The 25,935-nt window shown below is 38.5% G+C and overlaps 3 protein-coding genes across 5 annotated transcripts; 2 read left to right on the top strand and 1 right to left on the bottom strand.

Annotated features, from left to right (window-relative positions):
• Window positions 1-7,261: 7,261 nt before the first annotated feature.
• dtx3 (deltex E3 ubiquitin ligase 3) lies at window positions 7,262-12,412 on the bottom strand (the record flags this gene model as incomplete). The annotated part of the gene is made up of 5 exons (XM_083894639.1): window positions 12,362-12,412; window positions 12,108-12,148; window positions 8,999-9,801; window positions 7,489-7,706; window positions 7,262-7,337 (listed from the first exon to the last, which is right to left on the bottom strand). Exons 2-5 carry the CDS (start codon window positions 12,118-12,120, stop codon window positions 7,262-7,264), a joined length of 1,110 nt encoding a protein of 369 aa, XP_083750765.1. The 5' UTR covers window positions 12,121-12,148; window positions 12,362-12,412.
• A 4,342-nt stretch (window positions 12,413-16,754) lies between these two features.
• On the top strand, window positions 16,755-21,192 carry LOC310931591 (prostaglandin E synthase 3-like). 3 transcript variants are annotated; one of them, XM_083894786.1, is made up of 9 exons: window positions 16,758-16,873; window positions 17,452-17,534; window positions 18,260-18,373; window positions 18,695-18,764; window positions 18,845-18,943; window positions 19,125-19,214; window positions 19,304-19,348; window positions 19,446-19,473; window positions 20,560-21,192. In XM_083894786.1, coding segments are annotated over exons 2-9 (468 nt in total). In that variant the 5' UTR covers window positions 16,758-16,873; window positions 17,452-17,514; the 3' UTR covers window positions 20,562-21,192. The 3 variants fall into 3 exon arrangements, with proteins under 3 accessions (XP_083750913.1, XP_083750912.1, XP_083750911.1); XM_083894785.1 differs by having other exon boundaries at window positions 19,443-19,473; XM_083894787.1 differs by lacking the exon at window positions 17,452-17,534 and having other exon boundaries at window positions 16,755-16,873; window positions 19,443-19,473.
• Window positions 21,193-24,074: 2,882 nt separating this feature from the next.
• On the top strand, window positions 24,075-25,195 carry mipa (major intrinsic protein of lens fiber a; the record flags this gene model as incomplete). Its single annotated transcript, XM_083895292.1, has 4 exons — window positions 24,075-24,434; window positions 24,546-24,710; window positions 24,836-24,916; window positions 25,010-25,195. 4 exons carry the CDS (start codon window positions 24,075-24,077, stop codon window positions 25,193-25,195), a joined length of 792 nt encoding a protein of 263 aa, XP_083751418.1.
• Between the last annotated feature and the right edge of the window lie 740 nt (window positions 25,196-25,935).

Raw genomic sequence — 25,935 nt, 5'->3', positions numbered from 1 at the left:
CGTTCAAAATGTGACCATTTTTTGAAAAAAAAATTGGTCCAAAATTTGACAATAACGACATACTATACTATGTCGTCCAAAATCAGACAATTTTTTTGAAAAACATTTTTTTGGTCCAAAACTTGACAAAAACGTCATACTATATACTATGTAGTACGTCATACTATACTATGTCGTCCAAAATGTGACAATTTTTTGAAAAACGTTTTGGTCCAAAACTTGACAAAAACTTCATACTATACAACGTAGTACGTCGTACTATACTATGTCGTCCAAAATCAGACAATTTTTTGGAAAGACGTTTTTTTGGTCCAAAACTTGACAAAAACGTCACACTATACTATGTCGTACGTCTACTATGTCGATACTATACTGTCGTCCAAAATGTGACAATTTTTTGACAAAAAAATTTGGTCCAAAATTTGACAAAAACGACATACTATACTATGTCGTCCAAAATCGGAAAATTTTTTGGAAAAACGTTTTTTGGTCCAAAACTTGACAAAAACCTCACACTATATACTATGTAGTAAGTCATACTATACTATGTCGTCCAAAATGTGACCATTTCTTGAAAAAAACAATTTGGTCCAAAATTTGACAAAAACGATATACTATACTATGTTGTCCAACATCTGACAATTTTTTTGAAAAACGTTTTTTTGGTCCAAAACTTGACAAAAACTTCATACTATGTCGTCCAAAATCGGACAATTTTTTTGAAAAACATTTTTTTGGTCCAAAACTTGACAAAAACGTCAAACTATACTATGTAGTACGTCGTACAAATGGCGTTCAAAATGTAACAATTTTTTGAAAAAAAAATTGGTCCAAAATTTGACAAAAACGACATACTATACTATGTCGTCCAACATCTGACAATTTTTTTGAAAAACGTTTTTTTGGTCCAAAACTTGACAGAAACGTCATACTATACTATGTTGTACGTCGTACTATACTATGTCGTTCAAAATGTGACCATTTTTTGAAAAAAAAATTGGTCCAAAATTTGACAAAAACGACATATTATACTATGTCGTCCAACATCTGACAATTTTTTTGAAAAACGTTTTTTTGGTCCAAAACTTGACAGAAACGTCATACTATACTATGTTGTACGTCGTACTATACTATGTCGTTCAAAATGTGACCATTTTTTGAAAAATAAATTGGTCCAAAATTTGACAATAACGACATACTATACTATGTCGTCCAAAATCAGACAATTTTTTTGAAAAACATTTTTTTGGTCCAAAACTTGACAAAAACGTCATACTATACTATGTAGTACGTCATACTATACTATGTCGTCCAAAATGTGATAATTTTTTGAAAAACAAATTTGGTCCAAAATTTGACAAAAACGACATACTATACTATGTCGTCCAAAATCGGACAATTTTTTTGAAAAAGTTTTTTTGGTCCAAAACTTGACAAAAACGTCATACTATATACTATGTAGTACGTCATACTATATACTATGTCGTCCAAAATGTGACCATTTTTTGAAAAAAAAACTTTGGTCCAAAATATGACAAAAACAACATACTATACTATGTTGTCAAAAATGTGACAATTTTTTTGAAAAACGTTTTTTTGGTCCAAAACTTGAGAAAAACTTCATACTATGTCGTCCAAAATCTGACAATTTTTTTGGTCCAAAACTTGACAAAAACGTCATACTATCCTATGTAGTATGTCGTACTATACTATGTCGTTCAAAATGTGACAATTTTTTGAAAAAAAAATTTGGTCCAAAATTTGACAATAACGACATACTATACTATGTCGTCCAAAATCAGACAATTTTTTTGAAAAACCTTTTTTTGGTCCAAAACTTGACAAAAACGTCATACTATACTATGTTGTACGTCATACTATACTATGTCGTCCAAAATGTGAAAAATTTTTGAAAAGCAAATTTGGTCCAAAATTTGACAAAAACGACATACTATACTATGTCGTCCAAAATCGGACAATTTTTTTGAAAAACGTTGTTTTGGTCCAAAACTTGACAAAAACGTCATACTATATACTATGTAGTACGTCATACTATATACTATGTCGTCCAAAATGTGACCATTTTTTGAAAAAAAAAGTTGGTCCAAAATTTGACAAAAACGACATACTATACTATGTTGTCCAAAATCTGACAATTTTTTTGAAAAACTTTTTTGGGTCCAAAACTTGACAAAAACTTCATACTATACAACGTAGTACGTCGTACTATACTATGTCGTTCAGAATGTGACAATTTTTAGAAAAAAAAATTTGGTCCAAAATTTGACAAAAACGACATACTATACTATGTCGTCCAACATCTGACAATTTTTTTTGAAAGACGTTTTTTTGGTCCAAAACTTGACAAAAACTTCATACTATGTCGTCCAAAATCTGACAATTTTTTTGAAAGACGTTTTTTTGGTCCAAAACTTGACAAAAACGTCATACTTTACTATGTTGTCCAAAATGTGACAATTTTTTGAAAAACAAATTTGGTCCAAAATTTGACAAAAACGACATACTATATACTATGTGGTCCAAAATTTGACAAAAACGACATACTATACTATGTCGTCCAACATCTGACAATTTTTTGGAAAAACGTTTTTTTGGTCCAAAACTTGACAAAAACCTCATACTATACTATGTTGTACTTCATACTATACTTTGTCGTCCAAAATGTGACAATTTTTTGAAAAAAAACAATTTGGTCCAAAATTTGACAAAAACGACATACTATACTATGTCGTCCAACATCTGACAATTTTTTTGAAAGACGTTTTTTTGGTCCAAAACTTGACAAAAACTTCATACTATGTCGTCCAAAATCTGACAATTATTTTGGTCCAAAACTTGACAAAAACGTCATACTTTACTATGTTGTCCAAAATGTGACAATTTTTTTGAAAAATAAATTTGGTCCAAAATTTGACAAAAACGACATACTATACTATGTCGGGCAATTTTTTGAAAAACATTTTTTTGGTCCAAAACTTGACAAAAACGTCATACTATACTATGTAGTACGTCATACTATACTATGTCGTCCAAAATGTGAACATTTTTTGAAAAACAAATTTGGTCCAAAATTTGACAAAAACGACATCCTATACTATGTCGTCCAAAATCGGACAATTTTTTGGAAAAACGTTTTTTGGTCCAAAACTTGACAAAAACCTCATACTATACTATGTTGTACGTCAAACTATACTTTGTCGTCCAAAATGTGACAATTTTTTGAAAAAAACAATTTGGACCAAAATTTGACAAAAACGACATACTATACTATGTCGTCCAACATCTGACAATTTTTTTGAAAGACGTTTTTTTGGTCCAAAATTGACAAAAACTTCATACTATGTCGTCCAAAATCTGACAATTTTTTTGGTCCAAAACTTGACAAAAACGTCATACTTTACTAAGTTGTCCAAAATGTGAAAATTTTTTTGAAAAAAAAATTTGGTCCAAAATTTGACAAAAACAACATACGATACTATGTCGTCCAAAATCGGGCAATTTTTTGAAAAACATTTTTTTGGTCCAAAACTTGACAAAAACGTCATACTATACTATGTAGTACGTCATACTATACTATGTCGTCCAAAATGTGACAATTTTTTGAAAAACAAATTTGGTCCAAAATTTGACAAAAACGACATACTATACTATGTCGTCCAAAATCAGACAATTTTTTTGAAAAACTTTTTTTGGTCCAAAACTTGACAAAAACGTCATACTATATACTATGTAGTATGTCATACTATATACTATGTCATCCAAAATGTGACCATTTTTTGAAAAAAAAATTTGGTCCAAAATTTGACAAAAACGACACTATACTATGTTGTCCAAAATCTGACAATTTTTTTGAAAAACTTTTTTTTGGTCCAAAACTTGACAAAAACTTCATACTATGTCGTCCAAAATCTGACAATTTTTTTGGTCCAAAACTTGACAAAAACGTCATACTTTACTATGTTGTCTAAAATGTGACAATTTTTTTGAAAAACAAATTTGGTCCAAAATTTGACAAAAACGACATACTTTACTATGTCGTCCAAAATCAGACAATTTTTTTGAAAAACTTTTTTTGGTCCAAAACTTGACAAAAACGTCATACTATATACTATGTAGTACGTCATACTATATACTATGTCATCCAAAATGTGACCATTTTTTGAAAAAAAAATTGGTCCAAAATTTGACAAAAACGACACTATACTATGTTGTCCAAAATCTGACAATTTTTTTGAAAAACTTTTTTGGGTCCAAAACTTGACAAAAACTTCATACTATACAACGTAGTACGTCGTACTATACTATGTCGTTCAAAACGTGACAATTTTTTGAAAAAAAAATTTGGTCCAAAATTTGACAAAAACGACATACTATACTATGTCGTCCAACATCTGACAATTTTTTTGAAAAACGTTTTTTTGGTCCAAAACTTGACAAAAACGTCATACTATACTATGTTGTACGTCATACTATACTATGTTGTCCAAAATGTGACCATTTTTTGACAAAAAAATTTGGTCTAAAATTTGACAAAAACGACATACTATACTATGTCGTCCAAAATCGGACAATTTTTTGGAAAAACGTTTTTTTGGTCCAAAACTTGACAAAAACCTCATACTATACTATGTTGTACGTCATACTATACTTTGTCGTCCAAAATGTGACCATTTTTTGAAAAAAACAATTTGGTCCAAAATTTGACAAAAACGTCATACTTAACTATGTTGTCCAAAATGTGACAATTTTTTTGAAAAATAAATTTGGTCCAAAATTTGACAAAAACGACATACTATATATACTATGTCGTCCAAAATCGGGCAATTTTTTGAAAAACATTTTTTTGGTCCAAAACTTGACAAAAACGTCATACTATACTATGTAGTATGTCATACTCTACTATGTCGTACAAAATGTGACAATTTTTTGAAAAACAAATTTGGTCCAAAATTTGAAAAAAACGTCATACTATGCAATGTCGTTCAAAATTAAAAAATAAAAATAAAAAAAGTTTTGGTCCAAAATTTGCCAAAAACTTCATACCATACTATGCCATCCAAAATGTGTATTCCTTGTCGAAAGTCTTGTTCCAAAAAGTTTTACGGTTTGGCAATTTTTTTCCAAAAATTTAATATGTCAACTTTTGGCAAGTTTAGTTTTGTATTACTTTTCCAAAAATGTAATTTCAACTTTTGGTATTTTGAAGGTCTGTTCAACCTACATGTCTCAAGTGTCTTAGCAGAAGTCAGTATTTTGTTGCTACAAACATCTTTGATGCTTAGCGATAACGGTGTTGATCAAATCTTCACGAGGCGACAACCTGAACTCATTCCAAACTGACACAAGTTTAATATGCTTGCAGTGCATCTATAAAGCCTATACTGAATATTCAACACAAACCCAAACATAACTTTTTATTCAAGTATTAAAATGTAAAGCACATTATTCTGAATATCAACAAAGTACGAACACAATTAGAAAAGCAAAACTCCAACTTTTCTTCAACAATCAGTTTGTAATATGTGGAATCTCCAGACTATCCGTTCTCCTGGCTCCTCCTTAGTCATGTTATGCATAGAAATGTTTGCACAGTAGCTTTAGTAAACTACAATCCTATGTCCCAAAAATAATTCAGTTGGTCCCTCAACTAAAATACAAAGGAGGTAAAGCATAATAAAAGGGCGGTTGATTCATGGTTCTGGCAAGTCAAATGAATGACATTCTCCACTAGCCAAGCAGGTTACTGTACTTAACAAAGCACTTTCACATATACAGCTTTATCTGTCTGAGGGTGTGTTCAGCATTTGGACTACAAGAATGTCTATGAAGGAGAAGCTATTTTAAACACACATTAGTATACATATTTTTGTGAACTGTGTAGTATTCGTACTTTAAAGCCAGAAAGTCCAGCTACAAACAAACCGCTGCTTTACCTATCAAATAACACCAAAATGTGCCCAAACTGCGTACCATTCATTAGTAACATCATGCTCGATTTTTTATCAAAAGTGAATATGAGAAAGGCACAACAAAATCAGTATCCCATCCACCATAAAGAAGATCAATTGTTCCTGCAACATTTTTCTCATTATTGTGTCATAGGTTATCTATTCAGATTGATAAATTAAAAACAGTTAGCTCATTTTAAATGAGAACATTAGCAGGCAAATTTTCCCAGGGACAGAGAGGCATAGATATTTTAAGAGCTTTTGTGCCTTTGATTTGGTTTAAATGGTCTTTATGCCCTTTACATTTGACATCGTCTTAAATCTGGTAATTGGATGAGCTCATTACTGACAACTGAGGTAATGGGCTTAACACCTGGGAGACATCTCGAGAAAACAGATGTGACCGATGGCAAAAAAGGGCAGTCCTAAAACACGTGATAAAAGGTGCTGCGACGATACATCATTGTTAGGATTTCAGTGACGATGAAGGGGGGCAAAGTGACGATCTTACGCAAATTGAGGAGTTGCAAGTGAGTGACATCAACATGTAGTCGCCAAGCTGTTAGCTGATGGCTGCATTAACCTGTTTGCACCGAGCACTTTTCCACACAGAGGAAGCAAAAACCACGACTCCCATTTCACTGAAACCAGACTGCTTTGCCAAAGTGCTTCTTGAGTGCTTTAGATTGCAATAACTTCAGAAAAAAAAGGATTTTTCCCCTCCTATATTAGCAGCTCTATTCTGCCATTTAATCCTTGCAACAAGTCATTAGTACCAATAACATTAGAGTCTTACCTAAGAAACATTTCTGACGTGATAAAACCAAGACTGTGCTTGAACGAAATAACGTAATCCCCAGAGTAAAAATAAACATTAATATAACATAAACTGTCCTGATAACATTAAACTTAGACTTCCTAAATAAGTATTAATTCCAACACCTCACAATGCTCTTAAATAAGTGCATCAGATATCAGTTCTATTGCAAAAAGTGACAGAGGATTTTGTAATACAAGAATGCACTGCACTCAAATTATTTTCTTCCACATATAGCACAGGGTTAAGCCAAACCCGGTGAAGTGAAGTGAACAAACAGAGGAACAACTAGTGGAGTGATGTGGGCTCTGCTGCAGCATTAGACGCTTGTCTGCTGAGGGCCTTGTCTTCCGCCATCCTTTAATGGATGGGCAGTCTCAGAGCATAAACCTGGAGCCGAGTCATGTCCACCACAAGGACAAGGACACTCAGAAAGTCGTACAATGTCCCGGAGGAGTCTGTCATTTTCATGCTGTCAGTCTGCCGTGATGCCTTTTTCTCTGAGCTCCTCCGTCACTCGTACCAGGTAGGTGGGGTCAGGGTAGCCAAAACTGTCAGGAGAAATAAATATTAAATCACTGTATCTCTACCAGCTCAAAAAGCAAGAGCACCATCAAGACAAGAGCATCAAGTAATAGCATTTTGAGCCCACTGCCAAAATCATCAAGCATTCACCTCCCTAAACTAAAAGCCCATACATACCAGCGCGGCCCACCCCATATTGAGGTCTTATGGTGAATGTCATTCCAGGTGATGACATTTTGCATGCCCGTAGTCATGGAGGTACCGATGGTGAAGATAAGGCGCTGTTCAAAGGCCCGGCGCAGCAGGCCCAGCACACGGTTCCCCTCAGGACTGTCAGGGAGGTAGGCCATGCGGTCTGTTCCTGGGTACCGAACGCCTGGGTTTGGATGTTCAGGCTGTGGGCAAAGACGGAGGAAAATGGGGATGATTAACACTGTTCTGTTTCCATTTTAAGTCCGGTGTGTTGAACTCTTTCTGTTGCGAGTCGTGCGGCAATGCTGATTTATATACAGCAGTTTCCCTTTTGGAAACATGTTTGACACCTAAACACCTAAAGAAGAGATCGGTAACTTTTGATGCTACCTATATAACATGTAAAGTCAGGTCTGGAGAAATACTACTCATGGTAATGGGGAGGATATTTTTGCAAGAATTTACTAAAAACCTACTTTATCTGGTGTTAATGCAGCTTGGACATGGAAACTAACTAACCTGGTGTTAAAACACAAAGATTTCTACATTTAAGTATGTAAGGAGCAGAAATGTGGATATGGAAGGTATGAAATATTCCAAAATGGACTGAATAATGCCCTGGACATTTTGAGGTTTGAATGGAGTTCCTATGTTGAAGTCTGTGGAACAAGTTAATAACCAAAAGCGGTGAAATAAGGAGTAGAAATAAATGGCTGCATATAGGGAACATATTATTTGGAGCAATACCTCCAATGACTGTGTAGAATTTTAGCAGCAGTGCTTATTAATCTCACAGTGGAGGCACACAGTTGCTGATGAATGTAGGGCAAACACTGGAACTACTATAATCCCACAAAATGCAACCACTACCTTCGTAGTTCAAAGATGTTTGCGTATACTGCACAGAGTCTAGAAGAGACAGAAGGTCATGGAGGTGCAGTAATAAATCACTAAAGTACAACTTAAAAGGTAAAGGTCACAATGAAAGAGTACTTGGACAACACCATGCTCCTTTTAAAGGTCCAAACGTCCAACCTTTAATTTTTCATCATATAAATCTTTAATAAATCTAAAAAAAAATCTGATAATTGAAATCAGGTTTAGATCTTTTTGGAGTTTTAATGATTATTATTTTATTTACAACTGGATCTGAAATTGTGCCTTTTGGTTTTCTCTCTGGCAGTGGATGCGAGAGGTGTTGCATGTAAAACAGGGACAAGTGAAGATTGCATGAGAGAGATTGCCAATCTGAGGATAAAGGTTGTTAAATGTGTTAAAATACATGGTCATGTGTCTTCAGTACTACCTCAATTTACAATTGAACAATTACATTTAACAAATAATGATCAACTTTGCATAACTGTATTATTTAAAATGTTCTCCCTATTCTAAAATTTAGCAACGTTTATTGACCCGTATTACCAAGTTGAATTTCATTACACCCACAGCAGCACAGAGTGACGCGTGCATCTGCACATGCTCCTGGTCCACTCACCGCCTGTAGGCCTGGTGGGAAGCTGTAGATGATGCAGATACACCCATGGCCTTCGTGTCCAGGAATCTCCAGATCAGGATCTCGCTCTACAATCATTGTTCCATTGGCAGGCTGGTTTCCGATCAACTGGCCGTACACTAATCGACACACAGGACAGGCCTTCTTCACCTTAAAGGCTTGATCCAGACAGGAGCGACAGAACGAATGGCCACACCTTTCTAAAGTAGTCTTCTCCACGATGTCCCCCATGCAGATTGAACACGTAGTGTTGTCCTCTGCTTCACTGTGAGAAGCCAAGCTGGAGTCCATGTCCTTCTTCTGCGCCGCTTCATGAAGCATGGCACAGGCCTCCTCATCAGCAGGCTTCCTGAACCTCTGCTGCTGTCTCTGGGAGCGCCGAGGCTGTGGAAGTGGGGGCTGAAGCAGACTGCCCTCGCCGTTTGCCTCCAGAACTCCCACACAGGGCAATAGAACCCTCTTCCTCTTGTGCCCCCCCTCCTGTTTGCTCATTTCTTTGCGGGCACAGCGGCATAAGTCAATGAAGGCTTTTCGTGTCTCGCTGGAGATGGGTGCATCCATCACCCCTGCTCCAGTGGTCCTGAAGCCTTCCACCGGCTGCAGCCTCACAGCACAGCAGCCCCCCCTCTCTCCTCGCCTAATAATACCAGCGCTCATCCCCTGCTTGCGCTGGAAGTCGATGAGCCAGGGCCGCCCAGCTGCAGCCAGGTAATCCCACACCGCCTGTGAAACCAGCACCTCATCACTGCCCTGGCCAGCACGCACACTCATCTCATCAGAGGAAACTGCAAGAACACAAAGTACACACACGTCATTAGCAGTGTTTTCACAAAAGCCATTGAAACAAACAATTGCAGTTTGTGTCATTACTCGTGTAATCATACGCTGCAATTTTCATATGCTTTGTGGGATTTGATGTTCCGTCTTCTGTAGACGTTGCCAAAACAGTGTTTTTGCTTCTGCTGGCTGTGGTGAACATAACATGTCTCTTGTAATGTTGTGAATGATTCATGCATCTCCTTTTTCTCCATTCATACATAATTGTTTCAGGTCATTTCTTGTTATCCACATCTTCGGTTTTCATGTTTGTCCCTTTATTCATTTTCTATGGTCACTGAATGGGAAAGTGAACACGAGAGTGAATGGTTGTTTGTCTATTTTGCTCCATGTCAGCTGGGATTGGCTCCAGCCCCCCCGGCAACCCTCATGTGGAAGAAGATGCCATAGAAAAGGCATTTTCTACAGATAACATTTTACAAGCAATACAGAGACAAACCGGAAATTTCACTGCATGTATAACTTGTTTATTTCCCCATAAAACAATAACACCTGTTGCCGGTTGAGTGCACTATTGGACCCGAGTATGGACCAAGTATTCTCTGTTGCTTTGCTCATGCTACGACCTATAAACTACACTCACTGGTCACTTCTTTTAAGTATTGTGCATTTCTTATAAAGTGTCGAGCGGTTACTTTGAGTTTAAGTTACATTTCAAACCACTCTGGTCATTCTCCTCTGACCCCTGGCATTAAGAAGACTTTTTTTCCACTTGGAGAAACTGCCATGCTCATATTTCTCCTTTTTTGGATAATTCCGTGGAAACCCTAGAGATGGCTGTGTGTGAAAATTCCATTAGATCAGTGGTTTCTGAAATATTCAGACCCGCCCATCTGGCACCAGTGACAGGGCCACACTCAAAGTCATGAAAATCACCATTCTTCCGCATTCTGATGCTCGGTTTGAACTTCAGCAGGTCAGCTTGACTATAACTACATGCCTAAGTGTACTGAGTTGCTGCCATGTGATGCACCGATTAGATTTGCATCAACAAATAGATACAGATGTACCTATAGAAGAAGCCGGTGAGTGAGTATGTACACATTGTGACGTGTGTTCTCTATACAGCCAAACCAGCCAGGCAACTCTTTTTCTTTCAGCTTTTCCCTTTAGGGGTCGCTCGCCACAGCGGATCTTCTGCCTCCCTTGTGTCCTCTCCTGTTACACCAACTGTCTTCATTTCCTCCTTAACAACATCCATGAACCTTCTCTGTGGTCCTCCTCTTTTCCTCCTGCCCGGCAGCTCCCATCTTCAACATCCTTTGTCCGGCGTAATCACTACCCCTGCTCTGCACGACCTGACATCTGTTTTAGTTGTTCAGTTGGCAGTGTACATCTGCGCACGCCTCACCTCTAAGCTGCGAACAAAGGCCGTGGTGTCACAGCGTAACATACAGGTGGTAGCGCGAGCAGAGCAATTTATATTCAATTAAATGCTTTAGGGTGAGCATTGTTCTCAGCAGGTAACTTATCAGTATCTCGCAGGAAAAAAAAAAAATAGGGCTCCAAATTTAGCACAAACTCGTGAGAAGAATACAGAGATGTTATCAACTTGTGCAGAAATAAACAAGTTGCAAATGCAGTGATATGATTGGTTTGCGCCTCTCGAAGAGAATTGATTTAAAATAATAATAATGTGCAACCGAAAATGTTATCTGGGTAAAATAACATAATAATAATAACTGTGATTTGATTTGTTATTTATATCACGCTTCAGTTATAATACTGTGTTATAGATGGGTGGAGCATTAGAACATGACACCATCCAATTATTATTATTATTATCATTATTATTATTGTCATCTATTTTATACTACTTTTAAATTGTAGCCTTTGCCATTAACTAAGTACATGTTGACCTAATGAAACAGAAACGACATTTGCCAGAAAAACAACATTATCACAGATAAGTGGATGTTGTTGCTGATCAGTGCATTTTCTATACAGCCCAACCAGCCAGGCAAATAAATTAACAAACAAATACATACATACATTAATAAATAAAAGGAGTTTGGTTGTTTTGTTGGCAGTTTTCACCTTTGCAAAACAAAATAAAACCTGGTGTCTGTGTGATCAGAGGCTCTGCAGCGTGTGTCCGTGCTGAGGACGAATCAGCTGTTCAGAGATTTCTCACTGTAAACAAAGGACACTGTAACTGGCCCATCAAAGGCGGACAAACATGAAAGCCCAAACACACTGACACCAAACACGCGTGAGAACACGAGAGTGACACGTCACAGCGATGGACTTTTACCTTGCGATCCCATAAATCCCTTCAAATGCGAATGAGGCGTCCTGTTGAACACACACACACACACACACACAGGAAACACACGGAGGGAGAGAGAGGAGGAAACAAACAAGCGTTATCTACAGCCACACTCAGCCATGCTCCACTGCAGCAGCCATTTCACAACAGTGGCTTAGCCATTGATAAATGTCGTGTCAACACCCAGATGAGAGCTTTTCCTCGTCATCATCATCATCATCATCACTTGGATACCTCACCCTTAAGCCGTGGCTCGTCACTGTCTGTCAGGGAGGAGGTTTCCGGGGCTGGATGAAAGAAGAAGAAGAGGAGCACAGTCAGAGCCCCATCACATGAGCAGGCCTTTATTTCCGACTTGCTGGTGTTGTTAACCGGCTGATGGTTAGTCCTTGCTAGTCAAGACATGATATATAAACGTATTTCCAGCTCATATCTCTTCAGGTTCCCGGTCCGGCTAACATAAGCCATCTAAATCCCGCACCTCGTCCCCCCCAAAGTCTCGCCTGTGTTTGCTTTCCGCGTACGTCCTTGGGCTAGACGCAACACGGCGGTGAGAAAAATACCGTCGCTCCTCTTCTTCTTATCTGGCAACCACGCTTCATGGTGACTGTGACAGCGGCTGAACGCGGCCGGGAAACACGCTCCTTGCTCTCATTTGCAGTCTTCAGTCAGTCGGTAGCTTCTCCGCTTTCACGCCGTGTCGTCGTCCTCCTCCTCTTCCTCCTCCTCCTCCTCGTCTTCCTCCTCGCCGTTGGCTGCTGCTGCAAACACACACACACACACACACACTAAGAACAAGAGCACTGGGACTTAAGGGAAAACGTGACCAGGAAGTTCGTCACTGAGCTGACACCATTGGCTGACGAGTGGTGGCTTTGGGGTTGTTGTTGTGTGTGTTTGAAGTGATTAACAGTTTTAATGGTAACACTTCCTTCAGGAGTCCGCCGTGTACGTCATCGAGAAGATATCCACATGTTCAGTTACAGTGTAAATACAACTTGGCTTATTGTATTTCACTCCTGGCTGTGTACAGAGTGCATTATTATTGTTTGTTTGTTTTTGCTTGTGTACATCAGCTAAACAGTGTTGTAACAACAGTGCAGTGGCGTGCACAGGGGGGTGCTGCTCCTCTTCCATTTGCAATAGTACCCAGTACCTGGACATGTCCCCAGAACTATTTTTGATAAACAATTTTGTCCTCACCACTTTTAAAAACTGTTCTCTGTTGCCTGTCTGTGTTTTGGAGCTGTGTGTTTATGTATGTGAGGGGCTATGACACAAAGTTGGCTCTGCACCTGCGCGTTCCGGTCAGACTCTGACTGATAAAAGTCGATAAAAGTCCTTTTGTTTTATGAGGTTGTGTTGTAATGGGGCCAGGGCGGTTCGTGACGGGATACTGTTGAGTGTGCCAACTGTATCTCAAGGTGTATTCTGAACGTAAAAAGTGATTCCGAGGCTGTTATAATAGTGCTTGTTAGCATTAGCTTATGCTAACGTTTAGAGGCCTCAACAGCCTTAGAGCCGGTTTAGCGGTGGGGTTTTTTTTGTATGTGTATATGGTGATGAAACGTCTGAAAACGAGCACTTTTCAAACCACACTCAAACTTATGGTTATTGTCGCCCGCACTTTTAAAAACAAACTGACGCCCTTGCCTGGTACCCTACTCTGACGAGGTTCCAAGCGAGCCGAGTCGGCACTAAATGTGACGTTGACAGACTGTCGGCCACTGATTGGTCAAAGAGTGTCATCACTGGAAGGGTCCTGAGCGCGACGTTCCGACACAAGAATCAAATTGAAACTATAGATCAGTTTAAAAAAAAAAAAAGACTTTAAAATCCCCAGAAAATGCAGGAAGTCATGCAGGAAGTACTGAACTAATCTTTTTAACCCATTCAGTACAACTTTAAACAACTACTTCGCGCGTAACTTTGCTGTGTCACAAATAAAATGACAAGTTACTATGGAGTAATGGAAAAAATAGGTGACCAGGAGTCACTTCCTTATGCCATTCATATAAGGCTTATATAGCAATATGTAAGTTTAACATTTTTTTTATTGTTTCTAAAGGGGTGCCTTTCTAGTGGAGAAAAGTGATGTGGTGTTCTATAAGATGCCCTTGCAACTTTACCATGGTATGATCTCTTTCCAAGTGTGTTTTGAGTTTTTGTTTAGATTTAAGCTTTGCTGATGTGACAGATGGCCCTGCCTGTCTGGACCTATGGACTCTTGGTCACTCTGCGTGCAGAGGTCATTAGACCAGCAATGTCACACAGGAAAAAGTTACTGGCTTAAACAGTTTTTATTTCAAATGAATGTTGTGTAGTTATTTATAAATTGTCTGCTTCCCTGTGCTTTTTTGTCTAAACTTCCTCAGTTAGCCTCTACCCAGAACCCTGTGTCTGACTCATCCAGCATTTTTGTCAATAACCTTGGCTATAGCAGAACAAAATATTATTTTTATGTTGTGCAAGTTGGACCCTTTATCGACTCCAAACTAGATGTTAAGATAATTATTTCGCCGGTCATATTTTTTTTCTGGCAGTAGAACAACTTCTAACTTCCAACACTCCCCTTACTATCTTCCCCTATCCCAGAGACAGTAGTGCACTAATTAAAAAACAAAACAAACAAAAAAAAAAACCTCCCACTTCAATCCTGCATCTGCAGTGCATCATTCTTCATCCCTCCTTTTCTGAGAAAGACAAATGAACTCTTCTTTGCTCTATGCCAGGCACTACCATATATGACATGTATATCTATCCTTCCTAGACATGCAAAAGCACTCTAATATTGTTATTCTACATAAGCAATCACCCTGTGTGATTTATGACTCAATCCAGTGTGAACATCCCCACTCATCTGATGATCATGCTGTCAAGCCTCATAATACACATACACAAAGCGGTGCAACAGCTTGACACTGCGCTTAGTGACAACAGCCGGAGTCTTATTATGTTCCTTCATTACTATGTTTCCATGCCATTTCCTGCCATTTGAATGCCTTTTTTTTGCATCACCTGTCTTATCATAACAACACACCACTGCACATTTTGACAGAGAATAGAAATACATATAATAAAGGCCTAGTGAATATACGGGGTGGTTAGATCAGTGCAATACACATAAATCCACAGGGCATCATTAAGTGGAAGTCATTTTCATTCTTAAGCTCACTGCTCCAAAGAACAGAAAAGAGAGCATTGTGCATGTAATTAATGTCATATAAGAGTAACACACTCATAGTCGAAATAGCTTTTGGATTCATCTGTCCTTTCAGTGTTTCAAAATTACACATCCATTACTGAGTAAAAAATGATGGCCTGAATTTCGAAAAAAAATGAATGAGGACAGGTGAATGATAAGGACAGGTGAATGATAGGGACAGGTGAATGATAGGGACAGGTGAACGAGGACAGGTGAATGATGAGGACAGGTGAATGATAAGGACAGGTGAATGATGAGGACAGGTGAATGATGAGGACAGGTGAATGATCAGGACAGGTGAATGATGAGGACAGGTGAACGAGGACAGGTGAATGATGAGGACAGGTGAATGATAAGGACAGGTGAATGATGAGGACAGGTGAATGATAGGAACAGGTGAATGATGAGGACAGGTGAATGATAAGGACAGGTGAATGATCAGGACAGGTGACTAAGGACAGGTGAATGACAGTTGAATGACAGGTGAATGACAGTTGAATGGCAGGTGAATGATGAGGACAGGTGAATGATGAGGACAGGTGAATGATGAGGACAGGTATATGACGGGGACAGGTGAATGATGGGGACAGGTGAATTGGTGCTAATTAAGGTCCCTGAGTGAGTAACAAAGTTAAAGCATTTGTGACCTTTGACCCATTTTGATTGATACATTATGTTTACATATTTTATTTTATTAATAATAATGATGCATTATATTTGAAGGCGCCTTTCATGACACTCAAAGTCGCCGTACAACAACAAAATAACAAAAAATAACAGCAAAGGGTAGAGAGTTAGAGAGTTAGCGGGAGTAGGCCTGTTTAAAAATGTGGGTTTTCAGATGGGACTTGAAGATGGGGAATGAGCCAATTTTGTCAGCACTTTAATTTGTAAAGGTTTGCCAAAACAATTCATGTGCAATTTGGGTCTCCTTGTCTTTTTTGTACAACACAAGAAACAAGGGAAAAAAAGTAACAAAGTAATGTTTCCTCTAAATTTTAAACAAGGTACTTTTTTACTTCAGCTTGTGTATAGTTTTCGACTATATTTTTAGTACTTTTACTTGCACGTAAATAAAATTTTATCAAAATAGTGTTTTACTTGAGTGGAATATTTTAGTACTCTCCACCTCTGGTGTTAGATTTATTTATTATATTATATTATATTATATTATATTATTATTATTATTATTATTATTATTATTATTATTAATAATAACATTATTATATTTTTGATTGAATGCCAGACTACACAAAAAACAAGAGACTCTTATTTAATTATTTAATTAATAAATTACATTAAAGCATAATTCAGAGGACATCAATACAGAGGACTTTAACATGAATACTGTTTCATACCTTTCAGTGACGCTGTGGTCACGCTGTCACGGCTCGAGAGAATAACGAGTACACGCGATATTTGGATCCAGTGTTTGGAAACGATCATCAGCCGTAGACACTGTAGAAAAGAAATCAAATACTAGCTGAGTAACTGTAACCTGTATTGTGGTCAGAAGTGGGGAGCTCATTGCTAAAACAGTAAATATGTAAGTCCTGGGTTTACTATAACGGTCATTACTCGAGCGGCAGTCTATTATAGATTAGTATGCATGCTAAAGTTAGCCAACTGAGCTAGCACATGAGTTAGCCTTAGCGCTTAACGGTCGTCAAAACTAAAGGCGCAGTACGTCGTTTAATACAACCGCAGCTAATTATCTTTAAGCGTGTTAATATGTGGCGCCACTCAGACGTGATATACCGCTGCTCATTTTGATAATGTGCGTTTAGCGTAATTACAACTGCTTATAAGCTATGCTAGCATCGAAAAAGCATGGTGTCATGATTAGCTTCCCTTTAGCTAACGTAAGCTAACACCAACGAAGACATGTTCATCAGTGCTAAACGTTTCTCATTCAAAAAATTACTTTATTCAAGTCGAATATATTTGTCACAGTTGTGTCTCACGACCCACACATGTCATTTTAGTATTGTAGCACTCATCCTCATGGTGACAATCGAACAGTTGCTGTGGAGTACAAGCTACTATAATGGTAGTGTGTGCACTGTTTACAGTTAGGTCATATTGTGGTAATGTTTTGTCTCAATAAATGGTGTTTGTCTTAAGGGAATAACCTGAAAGCAGAATCCCAGTGGACGAGGCTTTTGTCGTCATGTTCCGTGACCTCAGATGCACTACGCCCTGAAAACGTACATCACTTGAATCAGAACAAACGCCCCCGAAAACCGTTTGTGTAGCGTAGAATGATTGATGATCTAACTGACTGTTACCCATTTGCTATTAATTTATTTTATCAAACACCAACAATTATAATATCAAGTCTGAGGCATTTCATGGAATATGTTATTATGATCCATTTTTATATGGTTGAATATAATAAAACAGTGGTTCTCTTTTTTATACCAAGTACCAACTGGGAATGTATTAAGCTCATGAAGTGACACCATTATTGCCTGTATTAAAAAGATAGTGGTGTCAAATAGGCTGAGCAAAGTCCGACATTTCACTGGAGGCAGATTTATTCCCTATAAGATAATTTGCTCTCTCATAATCTTCCTCATCTTCACTTATACTTCATTCACTGGTATAGTGAAATGTATTATTTAATTTATTGTTATTATTATTGTTGTTTTTATTAGTTACATCCTACATTCTACACACTCCTTGCTCGCATACCACTGTTGGTACACATACCAGACACATCATTGTGTCATAATTTAAAGAGATTCAGTCAAATTATGACACATCATTGTGCCATAATTTAACGAATCGCTTTAAATCTCTTTGGTGGTTTATCTTCTTTTTTTTTACACTGTTATGAAGATGTTTCATCCATGGCCCTTTTATTCTTCTTCATGTTTTTGCACAAGTCCTTTTGCTATTTTCTGACTTACTTTCTTCTCTCTGTCACTAGGCAGCCCGCTTCAGCTAAGTGGTACGACAGGAGGGACTGTGTATTTGTGGAGTTCTGTGTGGAGGACAGTAAAGATGTACAAGTGAACTTTGACAAATCAACATTTGAGTTTTGGTAAGTTTCATTAATGTGTTGTATTGAATTGTAGTGAAATGGAGCATTTTTATATTCTTGAAACTAAATTACCAAGGCTCATTTTCCTAGTATTTTTATTATTATTATTATTATTATTAATAATAATAATAATAATATTAAAGACAATCCACAGGCATGTTTTAAGACACTATCCATCTGCACATCTACACATGCAAATATTCTTTGAAAAGTTTTCACTGCTGACCACATGGTGTCTCCTTATTTACATATAGGGCCATTCATTGCATGTGCTTTGAAAATGTGATCCAATGAATTGGTCTATTCTATTTCATCTAACAGCTGTGTCACTGGAGCAGATAACATCAAGCACCAGAATGCAGTGGACCTCTTTGACGAGATTGACCCCAAAGTATGTTTGTCAATTGCTGTTATTGTTGAAGTTGTACCTTGTGTGTTTTATTTGTTTAAAAAAAAATGTGATCCCTGCAGGAATCCAAACACAGACGTACTGACAGATCCGTGTTGTGCTGTTTACAAAAAGCAGCAGCTGGGAAACCATGGCCACGACTTACCAAAGACAAGACAAAGGTAACTTAAATCCTAATATGAATATTGCATCATTTGATTTATTAATACAATTTGTCTGACTTCCCTGTCTTGGTGAATATTATTGAAATCATGAAAAACCTTAGAAAAAAAGAAAAGGAAATGTGTTAACTGGCTGTAGGCCATGTAAATGTCAAGAATAAACGAATCTCACACCCTTTAGTGCAACTGGCTGAGTTTGGATTTCAATAATTGGAAAGACTGGGAAGACGACTCGGATGAGGACATGTCAAAATATGACAAATTCTCAGAGGTAAGCACATGAAATATGCCCAGGGTTTCAAGTATATGTAATCCAGATTTACTGATGAGCTGACAAGTTGAATTTTTGTGTTTCTCTAGATGATGAACAGTATGGAAGGGGATGAGATGTGTGATTTAGATGAGGTATGTTTGTTCATACTGTATTTTTTAAGCCTTGATCACACTGAGAATTAGGTAAAGAAAAAAATATATTAACGTTTACTCTTGCTTTGTTCAGCAGCATTATTCTGCAGACAGTGATGATGAATGTAAGTACTGTCCTAAATCATCTGTTTTAAAGTTAGTAATCAGCGGTGACATTGATAGTAGGGATGGGCGATATGGCCTAAAAATAAAATCCCCGATTTATTAAAAAAAAAATGGATTTTTCGATTTAAAATGATTTTTTTTTTTAAACTACTAAAGACAAAATAATTATTCATATGATGTACTATGTGTAAATGCAAGACGTTTTACACACACATACACTGTTTCAGTGTCAGTTAATGAAAATATTTTAAATACATCCTCCATGACCGTAGCACAGACTCTGACTGATCTAGGGCCCTATGAAATCCATTTTATGCTGGTTACATTTAAAAGTAAAATAATTAACATAAATAAAAAAGTGGTAGTGCCCCCTCATCTGGTGCAGACAGATTTCTGCGCACCGCCCCTGCGCTGTACTGTTCATAAGTTTCACTTTTGCGCAAAGAGACTTTCCAGCATTTAATAGTTGCTGTTCCACAGTGTACTCGCTGTGTTTCGGCCGCCGAATTATCGGTGGATTCCTAAATATAACATCTTTATTGACAATAACAATATAACCGTAATAATGGTGTATTTGATAGTGTGACTTTAGTTTCAAAATGGTACCTGGACAAGAGGACGCTCGCCGGTTACATGCGGGTTTAGAAAAATCTGTGGTGTATAAAAAAAGTGTATATAAAGTAAATAAACAAACATTATGCACTGGGGGAAACCCTGGCCGGGTGAGTGTGAGGAGATGCACGGGTGGTGCCACAAATGAGCGTTCCCCGGAACATTTCCCCAGTGCGAACATTAAAAAAGTGCGCCGTAGTAAGAGGAGAAAATAATCGATATTTTATTTTTAAAATCGTCAACAAAAAACAAAAAAAATCGAATTAATCGATATATCGCCCGGGACTAGTTGATAGGATTTTAATGTGGTAAGACTTAATAGCATTTGGGACCTAAACATATGTAGTATAGTCACTTATTTAATTAATACTATAATTTACTTACAATTTCACAATATTATGAATATGTAAATGAGTAGAGAGGAATTTAATGTTGTTTTTACAAATCACATTTTTTTATTTTCTCCATTCCAGAAATTCCCGACCTCGAGTAGAAGCCCCGAAAGCCGTGCCAGTAGTAAACAAAGTGAGAAATTAATTGGCTGAAAGGAGAGATTAGTCCTGGAATGCAACACGGTCGGAGAAGAAACTTCATCTCTCTGCAGATGTTTCAGTGTGAAACTCCTCGGGAGAGTGCGGAGGAGTGACTGTTGGATACAGACATGCACAGAGATCCATAGCAACATAAATTGCTGTGCTTTGCTGTTCTGCATGGACAATTCTGTTCAAATTAAAATGTTATTGTTCATAGAGTTAAATGACTGTAATGGGGATGTGCTGATGTCTTACACCTCTTTTTTGCAGTGTCGGGTTAAATATTGAACATTGTGATTTCTAGGAAGAAGAAAAAACATTAAACTAAAATTCCTATTTTCCAAAACAAAAGTTGATTTTTGTAATGACAGATTTACCCCTTTTAATGTTTGTAAAGTAAATGGCACTTATCAGTTTTGTTGATTAAAAAAAAACAATAATAATAATCAGAAGTTCCGCTTGAAATGGATTTTCAATGTATGCCGACATCTGCAAATATTTAACAAAATCATTTTTCAACATCATTTAAAATAAACAGAAATGCTTGTGCAACAGCTTGTGGCAAATTGTGATTTGTAAATGTGGGACATACAAATAAAATGTGTTAGATTTTTTTCTTTAGTGTGTGCCAGTGTACATTACATTTATTGGACATTGTGCCTAGTGTAGAAATATTCTTCCCTACGCAGTTTCAAAAGCACAGGTTGTAATTGCAATCACATACACTAGATATTATACATATATACATTTATAATAAACTGTTTCAGACTTGAATATTAATATTTAATTTGCAAAGAAAGCTTTAAATTGTATGGTAAATTGTTTCCTTAACAGGTGGTGTTGGTCCCAGATGTATTACTTGAACTGAAATTCAAAAAAACTTTCATACTGATTTAAGCAATAGAGGGAGATGATATCAACACCACTTGTCCAGCAAATGTGAGGTTTTAGCAGCCGTTCAATGTCTCTAATCAGACTGTTCAAGCCTCAAATTCACTTCATAAGAATTTAGAATAGTGGCCTAGATGATGATGGTGGATTTCGCCCTTCATGTCTTATGTTTGAGTTGTTTAAGAACACGGTGTCCTCAGGACCAGTATGGAGAAGACTCAGCTTTACTCTTTAACCACTGTGTAGTGCCAATGCGTCACAACACTGAACTCTCACTCCACTATGAGAACATCCATCCATCCAATAGCTACCGCTTTATGCTCTCTATGAGAACATGGGGCAGCAAAATGGAAACTAGAAAAGCACTTGGAGAGCGCAGACCTCTCTGCCAAGGCAGCTCAGTGCCTACAAAATACACCCTGCCAGCGCGCCTGGGCCTGACAGCGAGTGTTGTAACCAGCAATAGCGTATACGGATCACGCCCAAAATGTAATCACTTCTTCCTGGTTCCATTGCGGACATTTCCTGATTGAAATGAATTTCATCCTAATCCTTCCGTAACTTTTCGAGTTATGTTGCTAACAGACAAACAAACAAACTGGCAAAATATATATACTGTATATAAATATGCCATTATATACCTCATGGCAGAGGTCAATGAAGGCATGCACTTAGTGAAAATATAGCAATTGCTGTGTATCACACTAATGGTTTGCAAAGATACTCTTACTATCCCCTCTGAAGTTTTGAGAGATTGCCTGTGTGTGTGTGTGTGTGTGTGTGTGTGTGTGTGTGTGTGTGTGTGTGTGTGTGTGTGTGTGTGTGTGTGTGTGTGTGTGTGTGTGTGTGTGTGTGTGTGTCAGCAGTCTGGACATAGTAAATAGAAAAATACAATGCAAGCACCTTTTTCGACACCCTCCCCTCTAAAACTAAACTGGGCTTAAACCCACAAAAGCTGGCTTTCCACTAATGGATGGAGTGGTGAGAAGGACATAATACTCATGACAATAGAGATGCACCAACTGGAAAACTGAAAAAAGTTGTTGGGATCAGAAACAACAGGATCACCACTACTTCTTAAAGAAAAAGTGGCCGTTTTAACCACTAATGTTGCTGCTGTTGTGTTTCTGAATCATATGAAATATTTGAAACACTTTCAAACACTTTTCTGTTTTTCTACGTACAAATCTAAGCTGGTTGTTGTAAAAAATGTTGTTATGCCATTCCAAAACCACATAATACGGAGTGTTTGCTGCCACATGGTTATATAGATAACCATAGATTCAGCAGTGGTAGTCAGACAAACATCACAGAAAGCAGCAGAAACTGTTACTGCCAGCGTTTTGTCTCTATGCATAGAGGAAAAAAGCAGTGAGGTCAGCAGAATGCTTTGAAAGGACAGTGGCTGCCCCACTGGCTGCCCTGGTCAGCATGATGGTCCAGTGAAGAAGCTCAATGCCAGGCCCTGTTCTCCCTTCTCTCTCCCCAACCATGGATTTTCCAGCGCTTTATCTGACCTGAGCCTCCAAACACATCCTGCATACACAATGTAAAAGTCCAGCCTAATCAGTTCTGCTGCCACAAACTGCTCGTTGCTCGTGTTTTGGCGATTGCAATCTTGATTTGCGAGAATGTCAGCTATCGATTGTACATTTCAGGAGAGATTATCATAAGAAATAAGTGAAATGCAAAACTACCACTGTCACCAAACACTTACTCTTTCATTTAATGGTTTGAAGGTCAGTCCAGTTTTTTACAGGAAAGTTTTCAGTCAGTGCTGGTGCAGATTGGAGTAAGTGTTTAAATCAGGCCGTTGCTGGTGGTATACAAGTACTTGTTCTTCACTTCTTCATGTACCACCACGAGGAGTCTACTTAGACCCTGATGTGCTGGAGAACCTCCAGGAGAAATGAGATCCATTTTGGTTACTTCTCTGCTGGAGTGCACAAGGTCAAACATAAAAAGAGCTCCCACAAATATATTAGAAGTGTTTACAAGAGTTTTTTTTTTTTACTTTAGTTTAGTTCTAGTAAATGCCAAGTTCTGCATTGATTTCTTCTCACCCTGTTAAAATAGCAATCTATTATTCCATATTCAGAGTGGGCATGAGCAGACACAAAGAGGTCAAGGCAGGTGAAGGGTTAAGTGGTTTTGTTTTTGATTCGCAGTATTTTTCACTGGCCCCTCCCCTGGGATCAGAGGGTCGACTCTGGTTCTGGGGCGTTATAAAAAGGCCTCTGATCTCCTCCTGCTCTAGTAAAGAGACTAAATGTCTGCAGAACATGCTTAACTTTTTTCTCTCCATGTTCTTCTTCTAACAACCGACAGGGTTGGCACATCGATGCACAGGGACTGGCGCGTTGCTCCTCTCAGGAGCTTTCTATGACAGGCATTCGAGTTCACTTGCAGATTAGTTGCATGTTGGGCAGCTAATGTGTTGTTGCATTGACTGTGTGTTTTTTGGTCTCAGTCTTTATTGTGCAAAATTGGCATCTCCCTTGAGTTGATTCGTTTTTTTTCCCCTCATACATTTCTTTGAGGTTGCTTTTTGACCTATTGACATCATGTGGGAATTCAGATCTATGTCTTTTTGGCGGGCTGTGTTTGCCGAGTTCTACGGCACCATGTTCTTCGTGTTCTTTGGGCTGGGCGCAGCCCTCCGCTGGACCACTGGGGCCCATAATGTCCTCCATGTTGCCTTTTGTTTTGGGCTGGCAGCTGCCACCCTCATCCAGTCCATCGGCCACATCAGCGGCGGTCACATCAACCCGGCCGTGACCTTCGCCTATCTGATTGGCTCCCAGATGTCCCTGTTCCGTGCGTTCTTCTACATCATAGCCCAATGTCTTGGAGCACTGGCTGGTGCTGCCGTGCTATACGGGGTCACACCCGGCAACATGAGGGGAAACCTGGCACTCAACAAGGTAAGAATACCTGTCAGTCAGAGTGATTCTGTTGTTTTAGCAATATCTTGCACACTCAAAAGGAAAAAAAAAGATCTTAATATAATATTTGTAACATGTTATCATTTATAGCTGCAGCCAGGCGTCAGTATGGGCATGGCCACCACCATGGAAGTCTTCCTCACACTGCAGCTTGTTGTCTGCATCTTTGCTGTGACTGATGAGAGGCGCAACGGACGCATGGGCTCCGCTGCCCTTTCCATTGGCTTTTCTGTGCTGATGGGGCATCTTCTTGGGGTAAGGAAACACATTTTTAAAAAAATGTTCAAACAAGGATCTGAGTATTATATCACGTCACATTATTCACAGAGCACATTTACAGCCTTCATCCTAAACTACTCTCTCTGTCTGTTTTGACTTAGATGTACTACACTGGGGCAGGAATGAATCCAGCCAGGTCCTTCGCTCCAGCTGTCCTGGTCAGAAATTTTGCCAACCACTGGGTAAGTTGATCACTTTTTTTTTTTTATTTCACACTCAAAACCTGATAAATTAGACTCACTGACGCCTTCTGTACTTTGTTCTGAAAATGGCAGGTGTACTGGGTGGGTCCCATGATTGGCGCCGCCTTGGGTGCTCTGCTGTACGACTTTATGCTTTTCCCCCGAATGCGAGGCCTCTCTGAGAGGCTCGCCACGCTGAAGGGCACGCGGCCCCCAGAGGCTGAGGTCCAGCAGGAGACCAGGGGAGAGCCCATCGAGCTCAAGACACAGGCTCTATAAGCCCAGAGAAGAAGATCTGACCCCTCCATCCACCTCACCCATCACATCACAGTTCCCGGTCCATCGTCAGCCCACTGCACACACACAGTACCTCCTCCCCACCTCCACGTATGCTAGCACAGATCCCAAACTCGTTGTTGTGCATCCACAACTGGGCTTAATGAAGTACAGTGAAATGGCACCCACAGCCATGACCATCTCTCCTCCTCCATCCTCCTCCTCCTCCTCCTCATCCCTTGGACTACAGGAAACAGATGGGTTAGAAGAAGACTTTCCACTGAAGGAAGCACCCTGTGCCCTGAGGTGTCAGGAGTCAGCCACTCCTTTTTGAGCAGGTGGCTATGACTCAGGATCAGGGCCTCTCCCGCTATCGTTCTTTCCCTTTCTTTCTATTTTTTTTTTGTAGTCTGCTAGGAGTGATGCTACAGTAGAGCAGCAGATGTCTGCATGTATTTAATTTTGAAAATCTAGTGTGATTTCACCCAGTTATGTTTTGTTTCATGAACCGTGGGTAAATGATATGTTATGTATTGTACTTTGCCAGAGTTTATTTGGCTCACATTCTTCTTTTTTTAGCTGTATGAGTGAGAACCAGAGAATGAATGCACATGCATGTCATGCATGAGGGCATGCTTGTGTATATGCGTGTATATGCTTGTGTGCTTGTTTTAGTTGATCAGCGTTTTTTATTTTATTTTAACTTTTCATTGCTTCTTGTATATATATATACATCACAATTA

The sequence above is a fragment of the Microchirus variegatus genome, assembly GCF_963457635.1.
Source record: "Microchirus variegatus genome assembly, chromosome: 9".
Lineage (NCBI taxonomy): Eukaryota > Metazoa > Chordata > Actinopteri > Pleuronectiformes > Soleidae > Microchirus > Microchirus variegatus.
Note: the sequence above shows the minus strand (reverse complement) of the source record. Positions and strands in the feature narration are given on the sequence as shown.